Here is a 12,288-nt window from a genome sequence, read left to right on the forward strand (position 1 = left end):
GGTAAAATTTTGAGAAAAATCGAATTGACAGTTTTTTTTTTAAAAATAAAAATCTAAAAAAAACTTTACTCAAAGTTGAAAAACTTGAAATTTGGGCTTCAAACTTATTTTATCTTATGAGTAATATTGTTTTCAACATTCTGAAAAATGTTGAAAAAATCGAATTGACAGTTTTTTTTCGATTGATTTTCGACTCAAATATCTTTTTAAAGTTTTGAGATATTGGCTTTGATTTACTTTTATCTTGCAAAAAATATTGTTGTCAACATTCAGTAAAATTTTGAAAAAAAATCGAATTTAACAAAAGTTGGTAAAAAAATGATTTTGGACTCAATTATCTTTTCAAAAATTTGAAATAAAAGCTTTTAACTAATTTTACTTATAAAAAATATTGTTTTCAACATTAGGACGAATTTTGAGAATAATCGAATTGATAATTTTTTTTACAAAAAATAAAAACCTAAAAATAAATGTATAAAAGTTGGTAAAAATTGATTTTCGACTTAAATATCTTTTCAAAAATTTGAAAGATTGGCTTCAAACTAATTTTATCTTATAAGAAACATTGTTTTCAACATTCAGTAAAACTTTGAAAAAAAACGAATTGACAGTTTTTTTACAAAAAAAAAAAAACAATACTAAAACTTGGTAAAAATTTACTTTCGACTCAAATAGCTTTTCAAAAATTAAAAACATTGGCTTCAAACTTATTTTATTTCACAGAATTACGTAACTCAAAATTGATTGGTCAATAACAATAAAACACTGTTTTGCTTGTTTTAAAGAGTGTACGTAAAGTGTGCAACATTAAGCACTGTTACAATTTTAGGGGAAAGTACGACAACTCAGGCGACAAAGTTTAATGACAGATTTTTATAGAACAGTTAAAAACAAGCATTTTTTACTATTGATCTTTCTCCCCCCGTTTAGGCGGTAAGGGCAATTTAAAAAAATATTAAATAATATTGGTAAAACTTACAACTAAGTTTTAAACATTTTTTTAAAGCCAAAACTTTTGTCTACTAGCTTGTTTTTAAATCAAGCCAACATTATGGAAAGTTTTTGAAAAAAAAAATTTTAACTCAAAGTTTGTGCAAAAAAAGTTAAGAAGTGCAACTCATGCTTGTTATTTTTATCGCTTAACAAACCTTACATTATTACCCTATTGAAACTTTCAAAGTGTATGAGAATGCTTAAATACAAAGCTCAAATAAAAAGTTTCATAAAGCTCATATTTAATATAATTGAATGAAATATAAGCTTCATTCTAAAACATCTTAAATGCAAAAACCACTTAAAAATTTTGGAGCTTGTTGAGCTTTTTGAAAAGCCTGAAATTTTTATTTGAAGTCCAATTTAAGTAAAAATAATTTTTAAGAGATGGAGTCACTATGGGTTATCGGTTTTTATATTTAAATCATCATGTTCTCTAAAAAGTTTTAATCACATAATTTAAATTGGTTTTCAAGCTACATACTTCTAAATCAACAATATATTGAATCAGCTGTTCTATTAGTTACCTTGACCTTCATATATACCAGACATTCTTGGATACCCTCCCATTCAATTTTTGACATCTAAGATGTGTTGGATCCTGTTCCTTTACACTCTCGAACCCCAGACCTCTGGCATGAAAGTCCAACCATCACCTACGGGTACTACATATGGCAAGTATTGCATTTGTAAAAATTCGAACTAGAGATTTTATTGATGAAACATGATATGGTAGAGAAGTCAAAAAAATTGGGTTCCCAATTGCATCCGTCTATCCGTCCTCGCCCATACAGCCGAAACCATTGGGTACATTGAGTTCAGATGTGGAAGTTTTTAAGCAGACTCGTTTGAGGTTTTTTTTCTTAATTTCTTCTTTAGATTAAAAATAACAACCAAAAATTCGAATTATCTCAAAAACGAACCGATAGATTTTTATTTAATTTTCTCTAAACATTTCTTTTCTTACTTTTGCTTCTTTCAATACAAAAAATATTTGTGTATTGCTCCAGAAGTTTTGTGAAGAACTGAGTTTTTGATACTTTTTTTTTTGAACAAGCTCTCATATACTGTTTACTTGATGAACAAAAATGTAAAATTTTAATTTGTAAAGAGATGTCCTTCAACGCTGGCAAAACCACAGCGTAAGCTTTTTCATCTTTCCTACTCTACAGGGCTCTTTCCGAGTGGACGGAAAACAGCATGTCCCTAAAAAAGTCGAATCCTCCTCCCTTTTAACTATCGTCCAAAAGCACTCACGTCACCTCTTTCTAACGTTATTTCCATGATTAATTATCAGCTTAAGAAATATCTCGAAGAACGGAAGCTTCTAAATGACCGGCAGTATGGTTTATCTCATCAAACAGTGGAACAAATCTTTGCATCGTTTTTGTATACTATTTTTTGTAGATTTTATTTTTTATGTAAAAACCGACTGTTGGATTGTTATATACAAAATACTGAATATCGAAAACAATATTTTCTGTGAAATAAAAAAAAGTTTGAAGACAATATTTTTTTTTGAAAAGAGTTGCAAATCAATTTCATATTTCAGTGTAAAATTTTAGAGGTGACAAATTTTTTTTTATAGTTTTATTGATTTATAAAAAAACCGTTATATTGATTTTTTTCAAAAAATATATGTACCTGTTTGGTATCACGTTACAATATATTATATACAATTTAATTCAAGTCTCTAGCGTTTTTGGTTCAGATATTTAGGGTTAACCAAAATGTTCACCTTTTTTTCAAACTGCTATGGTAAAAAAACCACCCACGCAATTTTCTTGAGAGCCCTTTCTGCATCTTTCTGCCTTATTATCTGTATAACAAAATTTATTTGAAGTTGATATCTCTTCTTGTTCTTGAGCTATGGAGGACGAAAAAAACGTCGCGAATGTACGAACGTACGTACACACGCACGCACAGACATCTTTCTAAAAATCTTTTATTTCGACTCTAGTGACCTTGAAACGTCGAGAAATATCAAAATTTTCAATTTGGCAAATCGGACCCATTACAATAACTTCCTATGGGAAGATAATAAAAATTTAAACATGTTAAGGTTATTAATTACCCCTTGAGTGCTCGTTAATTGTAAACAAAAAAAAGAGGCTGGAATGCGAACCACACCTATTACTTTCCATCCCGTTTGTCAATTTGTCTTGCTTAAAAGTTTGTGGGTTTTCGTGTTAGATTAAAAAAGTTGTTAGTTGAATTATTCTTAAAAAAATTTAAATGATTAACAATATTTTTCACATAAGGAAATAGTTTACTTTGAAAATCTAGTTTTGTTAAAAAGATTTTTAGTCGAAAACAAATTTGTATCAATTTAATTTAGTAGCATTTTTTTAAATTTTTACAAATCAAGAACCGAACATCAATTTTTACCAAATTTGCGTAAATTTCTTGTAGATTTTTTATGAAAACAAGACTGTTGGATTTTTATAAAAAAAAAACTACTGAATATCGAAAACAATATTTTTTGTGAAATAAAAAAAAGGTTTGAAGACAATAATTTTAATAAGCTATTTGAGTCGAAAGTAAATTTTTACCAACTTTGAGTAATGTTGTTTAGGTTTTTATTTTTTATAAAAAAAAACTGTCAAGATGTTAAAAACGTTATTGTTCGTTGCACAAAGATAAGACGATGTTGCATTCGTAAAATTTTCGATGTGACAAAATTTTTTTAATTTTTTTGGTTTATAAAAAAAACGTTAATTGGTTTCTTTTTCAAAAAATATACTTGTTTGGTATCACGTTACAATATATTATATAAAATTTAAGTCTTTAGCGTTTTTGGTTCAGATATTTAGAGTTAACCAAAATGTTCACTTTTTGTAAACTGCTATGGTAAAAAAACAACCCACGCAATTTTTTTGAGAGCCCTTTCTGCATCTTTCTGCCTTATTATTTGTATAACAAAATTTATTTAAAGTCAATATCTTTTCTGGTTCCTCAGCTATGGACGACGAAAAAAAGTCCCGAGCGTACAAACGTACTTACACACGGACGCACAGACATCTTTCTAAAAATCTTTTATTTCGACTCTAGGGACTGAAACGTCGAGAAATGTCGAAATGTTCAATTTGACAAATCGGACCCATTAAAATAACTTCCTATGGGAAGTTGAAAATACAACCGCATTTATGAGAATTAGTCATGAAGTAGTCATGTCGGCTTTTTGACTTCTTCTTCTTAATTTCTTAAATAAAATGTAAACATATGTTGCAAAGACCCATAGTTCCCATTCGGCTTTAACTTCCATAAAATTATTACTTCGAAATTTGACCAGTTTGTCCTGATATTTGTATAATTGAATACTCGTATAGACTTGAATTAACATTTTCATCATTATCTTTATTTTTCTAACTAAATAATATTTACAAGTATTTCGAAATTCGTGAAAAAAATGTAACGAGCTTTGAATATACACAGGTTAAGTTCAAAAAAGGATCCCTGGTATAAAAGTGGAATGTTCCAAACTTTAAAATTGAAGGTATCGACAAAAAAAGTAATCAATTCAATAGAAACCTGAATCCAGTGTCCAAAACCCATGGATATAAATATTTATTGAAGCGTAGAGAAATTAATTTAGTTCTATGAAAAAAGTCGCAATGAATCTAAAGATTTAAGCGAGGCCTTAGAATTATTATAAAAAAGAATATGAGAAATACTTCAACCAATCCATCCTTGACATTGATTCTATGGCGTCCTGCACTAAGCCCTTCATTCAACGATTCTGGAGGAAGTTTCAAAACGTATTGATTGTTTTTGTCTTTTATTTTTTTCTCAAAAGAGAAAATTCTTGTGCATGAAAAGATACAAAAATTGTCCTGCTCATGTCAAGTGCAATCAGTCGTCTTTTCATTCTTATATCTTTTTGTGTACTCGTACCTACCTGCAAACATGTCGTATTCATACTTTTTGTTTTTATTTTCAAAGCAAAAATAAAAGAAAAGTCCTTTTTTTTTCTTTTACTTCAAGACACTTAAACATCTGAATTTTAAGTTGAACCACACAAATACACCCAAAGATAAAAGTATGCTTCACTTAATCGAAAGGAAATGTGAAACATGTCCCTTGGTATGTAAAATTGAGGACACCTAAAAAATACAAGAAAGGAATCATGACTTAAGTGAAGGTCACGATGTTAGACAAATATACTGACTAAACAAGTTTGCAGTAATTTAAGAAACATACAAGTAGCAAAAATTCATTACAAATGCTTCTCATTTGGAATAGAAATTATCATAGCTACGACCATATGATTCAGAGGGACGGGAAGTAAGAACAATTCTGAGGATCGATGACGTTAAACTATGAACGGATGAACATTTTAGGATTTCACACGATAAACTACAATCGCTAATCTTTCTAGAGGCAATGAATACTACCTTAATACGTTAAAATGAGGAACGTAAAAAAAGTGCAACAAATGGATGAGTTTTCTCAAGTGTTGTAGTTTATTAATAATTCATTGATTTGGATAATTGGATTTCTTTTAGGAAATCTTAAAATAGTAAACTTTTGAAAACGTTTATCATTGACTATCAAATTTATTTTACACTTATTGGTGAGATGAATTTTGATTTTGAATGCACATATCGAACATAAAAATGAAGGTCTAATTTTACTGATGACTTATTAAGTTTACCGTAATTTGAGAAATGTATCTTACAATGGGTAGGTTCAGACGACATAAAGCCTTGAAAGTAAGGCAAGTTTCTGATGAGCTAACTGAGACAAAGATTAGAGACCTAATCTTTTTTCTCAATGCGACAAAATGGCTCTAACATAATCGCTATGAAGCTTCTCTATAAATCTGTCCCTTTCAATCACAGGTCAAACGAGTTTTTGGTATCAAAACGGCGCACTACAGCGCTAATTGGATCTCAGGCTAGGTTGCCTTGAGATCGCCATTTCTACCTACCTAAGGCAAGTTTCTAGTATCTGATCTTGCCAAAAAATGTCTTTCCAATTAAGGCAACCTTATTGGAAAGTTGACTGGAAAGTTAGTCAAGAAAAATGTCCTTAATTATCAAATCAAGTCTACTTATGTCAAAATGACAGTTAATCATGATTTTTCAAAACTGATAGCAGAAATGTATTAATCTGTGATTTATTAATTTTCTGCACAATTCTATGAACTAAAGGTAAAGGTTAGTGAAGTGAAGTTCCAAGTTTGAAGTTTATGGCACTTGAAAAACTAACTAGTTGCCTTGATCAAAATCTACGTTCAAGGAATGAAGTTAACTGCAAGTCAAGTTCCTTGTGTTGTCTAAACCTGTCCAATGGTTTTCAATTGTTGTATGATTCTTTTGCATTTCCCAAATGATTGGACGAAAGCAAACCATATTGAGGTTGCCAACATAAACCCTTATGAGCAGTCAGCAGTCACTCCACCAGCAATAAAATTTTAAGAATTAAAAACCACGCTAAAAGTAACCTTAAAAGTAAAATTATCGACTGGTCTAGTACTTTTGGATATTAAAAAAGCCTTTGACACTGTGTGGCACAAGGGGTTAATTTACAAACTTATAATGTTTGGTTTTCCGGCATATCTTATTAAATTAATAAAAAGTTTTTTATATATACGAAACAGAAAATTAACTGTATACGCAGGCAGTGCAAACTATGTTCTTTATGATATAGCTAGTGAAGTTCCACGGGGGTCTGTGCTGGGACCTTTTCAACGTTTATGTGTCCGACGATTGGACACAAACACTAAATTTGATATGTTTGCTGACGCCACAGCTCCTTTTTCGTCTTTAATATTGCCTCAATGTGATCTTAGTCGTCTGCGTGTTGATATTTTCCAGCCTATACTTCCTTATGGTTAGACGGCGCTGAAGCCTACTTGAAGGAGTGCAAAATAAAATATTAAAATGAATGCTAAAATTCTATAGTCATGCTTCATGATGAGGCTAATGTTAAGCAAATCAAGCTTGTAATTTATAATTTGCAAGACAATTTTTTAGTAGATGTTCTTGTTCTGATAATAAGCTGATTCTTTATCTCTTAAATTAGATAATTTGTTTAGATCGCATTCGCAATGTTTTATAGTTTTTAGGTATAATATAAGGGTTTATTCTTGTAGGTTTTCGCCTTAAAAACTGTTGTTTCTGTCAGTTAAATTATTTTTATATTAGTATATATTATAAGTACCGATATTGAAGTTGTAAAGAATTTAATTTTCTACTCTAAGTCAAACAAGCAAATGTAAAATATTATTGAACTACAATAATAAATAAATATAGAAAATCCATAACTTTTATGTTTCAGAGAAACTAAACAAAGTTTTTGGAATCGTTGACAATAAACCTTGTAATCTATAAAGAAAAGAGTATTTTTAGTTTTTCACACAATTTGCCAAAGATAATATCTCCAGAGGCAACAAAAATGACACCTTAATAACATAAAGAACGAACACAACTCATTTTAAAATATACATATAGTCTTATAGTTAAATAATTGATAAGAGAATGAATACAAAATATTTGAAATGGTTGACATAATGCAAAAATTGTTGCATAACTCATTGCACTAAAGCTAATGTTAAATATTTTTAAAAACTTAAAGTATATAGCACTACTTTTCCTTATCCAATCATCTCGTTTTTAATTTTAAAACTAATTTTTCACTGACAAAAGTGCTACCATAGGGTTCCTTAGCAAAGTTCTAGTCTCTCAAACTCGGTCCAAAGAAAAATTGGAACTGGGTTTAGTGTTAACTCATTTCTTCATCAGGCATTAGAACTCTAACTTGGATCTTAGTCTGAGATAAAACTCGGATTTATAAGGGCCTAAAATGTGAGGTTATAGGATATTAAACGATCTTATAATCAGACTATAGATTGAAGTCACCAAATTTTTTGAATGTCCAATGATAGTCAATTGTTTGAAGATGTCGTTATGGACGCAGACAAGTCCAGCTCACAACAACTTCCAGATTAAAAGAAAAAATTGCCCAATAAAATTCAAATCTTAATCTTCCAGGGTCTATAGAGCCTTTTTCAACTTCTGTAACCTTAAGGTCAATAATGGCATATAGGTCTAGTCACAGTGGTTACTTTGAAAAATCAGAATCAAATAAGCAAAACATTTTAAAGGCAAACAATACGAAACTATAATAAAAAAAAACTTCTAAACGACATTAGTTCACAGAAAAATTAAAATTAAAATTAATTTTTATCGACAAGTTATTTAATAAACTTAAAACGATGACACAATTGTTTACCAACATCAAAACTGACAAACATTTAATATTAATCCTATATAGAGTGCCAGAAATGTAAGTAAAATCGTACTGGGTGCTATGAAAGCAGTTTTTTTTTGTTAGAATTGTGTTTTACTTTACCGAGAAATAAGTTCTTAAAAGTCAATAATAAACTTACACTGAGTTCTAAAAAAAATATGTAAAGTGAAGAACTCTACAATTTCATCACTTTCTATATTATTTTTTTTTCAAACCAAATTTTAAAGATACACTAAGGACTGTGTTAATACGAGTATAGGGTGTTCTTTTTTCAATTTAGATGACATTAAAAGGGAGTTTTGGCTGAGTATCAAAGGTTACGTTCATAGAAAAATTGAAATTAAACCCGGGAGCTGTGAGAGAAGAATTTTGTGTTTATACAATAATCACAAGAGTTTGAAAATATATATGATCAGTTGTTGTTGATCAGTAAGATTGTGAAACTTCTACAATAACCCATCTTTCAATGGTATGCTTATGAGCTTATAATGGCTGAAACACATACACGCTTCAGCTTCGGCTTCGTCTGCGTTACGTTAGGCCTGCTTCGAGGTTGCTTTGAATGACATTTCTATTATTTCATCCCCCCAAAGAGCAAATATTTTGTTTGTTGACATTTTTTTACAGCTGATGAGCTGTCAGACAAAGCAAATGTTCAGATAATTGAACTAGAGCTTCCGTTTGGAGTCACATTACGTTCTTTTCCTTACGATTGTCAAACGAAACGTGAGGTCGAAGCTCCATTGTGATAGCATGCATTGAATTCCTATGGCTGAACTCGTAAACGTCAGGCGAAGCCGAAGCTGAAGCGTGTATGTGTTTCAGCCATAAAGCTTTGTTTCAATCGTTAAATTCTCATGAGCAACAAAAACCGAAGGATTTGTCTTAGAAGGAAGATGTTGATAGTGGGCAAGTTGAAAATCAAATTTTGAATTTTTCAATAGTTCACGTGTGTCATTTTTTTTTTACTTTCTTTGCTCTGTGAAAAATAACTTCCAGCTCAATGTTTCCATTCATCTACCCAATTACAAGAATATTGCGAGCTAAGATAACTACAATAAAATATAACAGTAAAACCATCCTCCTTAGGGAAATTTGTAATGTAAAAATGCATATCTACAAGTTGTCCTAATGGTAAACCTTAACCCATCAAAAAAAATCATAGTTTTGTGGGGTTGTTGAAAGTCAAAAAAAGTGTATGAGAAGATGTTCTTGTCTTCGCTTCATTTTCCAGTAATTATTCTTGTTATGATTTGTGGAACCTTTTTCTTTAAGTTGCCAAATTTGTTTCGTTCAAACAAAAAAGGGTAAATTGATCATTTTTAAAACCGTTTGCAATAAATACAAGACTTGAAATTACATACTAGTAATTCATTTAAAAACACACACACTTTCTGAAACAGCATAAATATTTAATTGCACTACACAAGGTAGCCTTCTTATTTTATTAATAGACAATTTTAATACACTACATCTTAACTTCTATTTTATAAACTTTAGGTAACAGTTTCTATAGAGGTCCAGATATTTTGCCTAGGCAGTAAATCAAAGAATACAAAGTATAAGGAATAATTTCTTATTAGCCCTAAAAAATCAACTACGCTAATTTAAGACCATAGCTTAGTTAAAAAAAAGTTACAAATATTTGTTTGTTATTGCTTATCTTTTAACTAACCCACCTTTAAAGGATTTAATAAGTTTTGCTCTACTTTCTGTAACTGAACTTTAAATTGACTAAATAACATGTGTCAGCCTAACCTATTTCAATCATTTTCGTATTGATGTAACATCATCAATGTTTTGAAATGTATGGTTAAAATCTACCTATGTGATAAATATATTCGCATCCTTGTGTTGTATTTCAAAAACACTACCTTCCTATTTCAAATATGAATTGCAGTAGATTTTCTTGAAAATTTTCATTCATGCAATTCGTTTGTTTCATGAACAGAAAACAAAATGAAAAAAATGTGTACACTTGTTTGTGTCTAAACGCCAAATTTTTGTTTGAAACAGAGAAAGGAAAGACCCCAACGCAACCAAAAGCATTTTGTAAACACTTTTCATTCAAACGGATGTCTTTTCACATACACACTTAACATATCAAGACATACAGCGAGAACAGAACAGCACTCAGGGCTTTCATTCACTAAAAACAGGACTTTCTTTCTATACGTCAAAAAATTACATCCGTTGATGGTGTGACTTTTCGTTGTCATTTTGACAACACTTCGTCAAATTGTCGTCATCCCGTTGTCTTGTATTCGAAATGTATATAATATTCTCTACCCAAACCCACAAACCGAGAAATATCTATCAATAAGATTTTCCATAGCAAACTATGAATATGAAAATCTCTCGCTCTGTCTATATAAGAAAAACAAAAACAAAAAACAAAAACTTAACGAAAGTCCTGCCCAAAGTTTTTCCACTTGAATTATTGCTTTTGTCTCGTCCACACTTGAAATGATGGGGGCGTTTAACCTACTAACACACTTGCAACGCGAAAGAGCTTTTTCAGTACACCGACCGAATGTTGGGTTTGATTCGTTTTCGTTAAGGATGTTCCTTTCATTTTACATTAGAAACAAAAACAAAAACAACAACAACACAAAAATCATCTGTTCTGTTTCAGAATTCGTAGAACAAGAACACATATTCGGAGAATCAGAGATTCAGAGATTCAGAGAGTCCTGCCAAGTTCTGACTGTGAGTCTGATTATTGTTCGTCTGCTGTCGTTGTCGCTGTCGGTTGGAACTCAGGAATTTGGCAAGGAAGGACTATTCAGTTTGTGTTGTGTTTGTATAGTGTGCTTTGCCGTTGCCATTGCTGTTAACGTTGCCGCTCCTGGTAGAAAGTTGATTTCTTCTTTTCCTTGCATTCATCCTCGTTGCCGTCGTCGTTGTCGTTGTCATCGTCATCGTCATCGTCGTCATTCTCGCTGTCGTTGTTGCCCTCGTCGTGCAGTATAAGTTTGCATTCTGTTCAATTAAGGTGTGGTGACACTATTGGAAAAACAAAGTACTCATAGTAGGTACATTTTATCGACGATATCCTTTTTGTGTGTCATTTGTCGAAAAGAAGCAAATCGGGTGTAACTAGTGTGTTAAAAAGTGAAAATTGCCAAATGTGTGCGGATTTAGAATTTATCAAAAATTGCGCGAAGTGAATTCTTAAAAATCTCTCAAATTCAACCTACAAAAGATATTATCTTTTATCTTATCAGTTTTTGTGTAAGCAGAGAAGAAGCAGAAGAAGTATGAAAAAGGACAAAATGTGTCGATAAAGTATATAGAAAAAGCCCATCTCACTCAGCCTTAGTGTTATTGACATCATTTTTGTTGTTGTTTTCTTTTTGTACGTGTGCTTATCTGTCGAATACTTATCCTGATACTCGTATATACGTACATATGTATTGACATAGGTATACCTAACCTATTTATGTATATGTACCTGTATGTAATCTTTTGTACGTGTGCTTAGTCCGAATTAAAATTAAATTCTTAAAACCATCGCCGCCGCCGAGCTCAATATCTTAAGCAGCAGCTGTTACTGTTAAGGAATTTTAATTTCTAACATTCCAACACTAAATTTCGCACTTTTTTGAAAATTTGAAAATAAAGAATAAAAGAGCACAGAAAGACAGGCAAACGCTATGTTCTCCATGTGCTCCAAAGTGAAGCCGAGAAATTCCCCCAGCATTCAGCTTCAGCAGCATCAGCACCCAACTGGTAAGAGAGAACCGTCATATTATACAAAAGTGTAATATACTCGCATAAGACCGACGACAACGCTCTTCTCAAGTGTTGTCGTCTTCTACAATTCTACATGTTGCAATTTATTCGACTTTTTGATTAGAATAATAAAAAAGTTTATAGGTACCTGTTTCTATCCAACTTCTTTAATAATTAAAAAAATAAACATGCAGTACTTGTATAAGAACAACAACAACTCGGAAGAGACGAAACGTATAGTTGAATAAAGAAAAAAAAACTCTTAAGCACCTCGAAAGTTATTTTTCGTCCTGTTTTATTGTTGTA

The 12,288-nt window shown here is 30.9% G+C and overlaps 1 protein-coding gene across 1 annotated transcript in view; it reads left to right on the top strand.

Moving 5' to 3' along the window:
- The first annotated feature begins 10,939 nt into the window (after positions 1-10,939).
- Positions 10,940-12,288, top strand: part of LOC129940614 (uncharacterized) — a 54,614-nt gene continuing 53,265 nt past the window's right edge. Inside the window, exon 1 of the mRNA XM_056049003.1 lies at positions 10,940-11,979. Coding sequence (XP_055904978.1) covers positions 11,904-11,979 — 76 coding nt within the window. The 5' untranslated portion in view covers positions 10,940-11,903. The remainder of the gene's footprint in view (positions 11,980-12,288) is intronic.

The sequence above is a fragment of the Eupeodes corollae genome, chromosome 1 (assembly GCF_945859685.1).
Source record: "Eupeodes corollae chromosome 1, idEupCoro1.1, whole genome shotgun sequence".
Classification (NCBI taxonomy): Eukaryota; Metazoa; Arthropoda; class Insecta; order Diptera; family Syrphidae; genus Eupeodes; species Eupeodes corollae.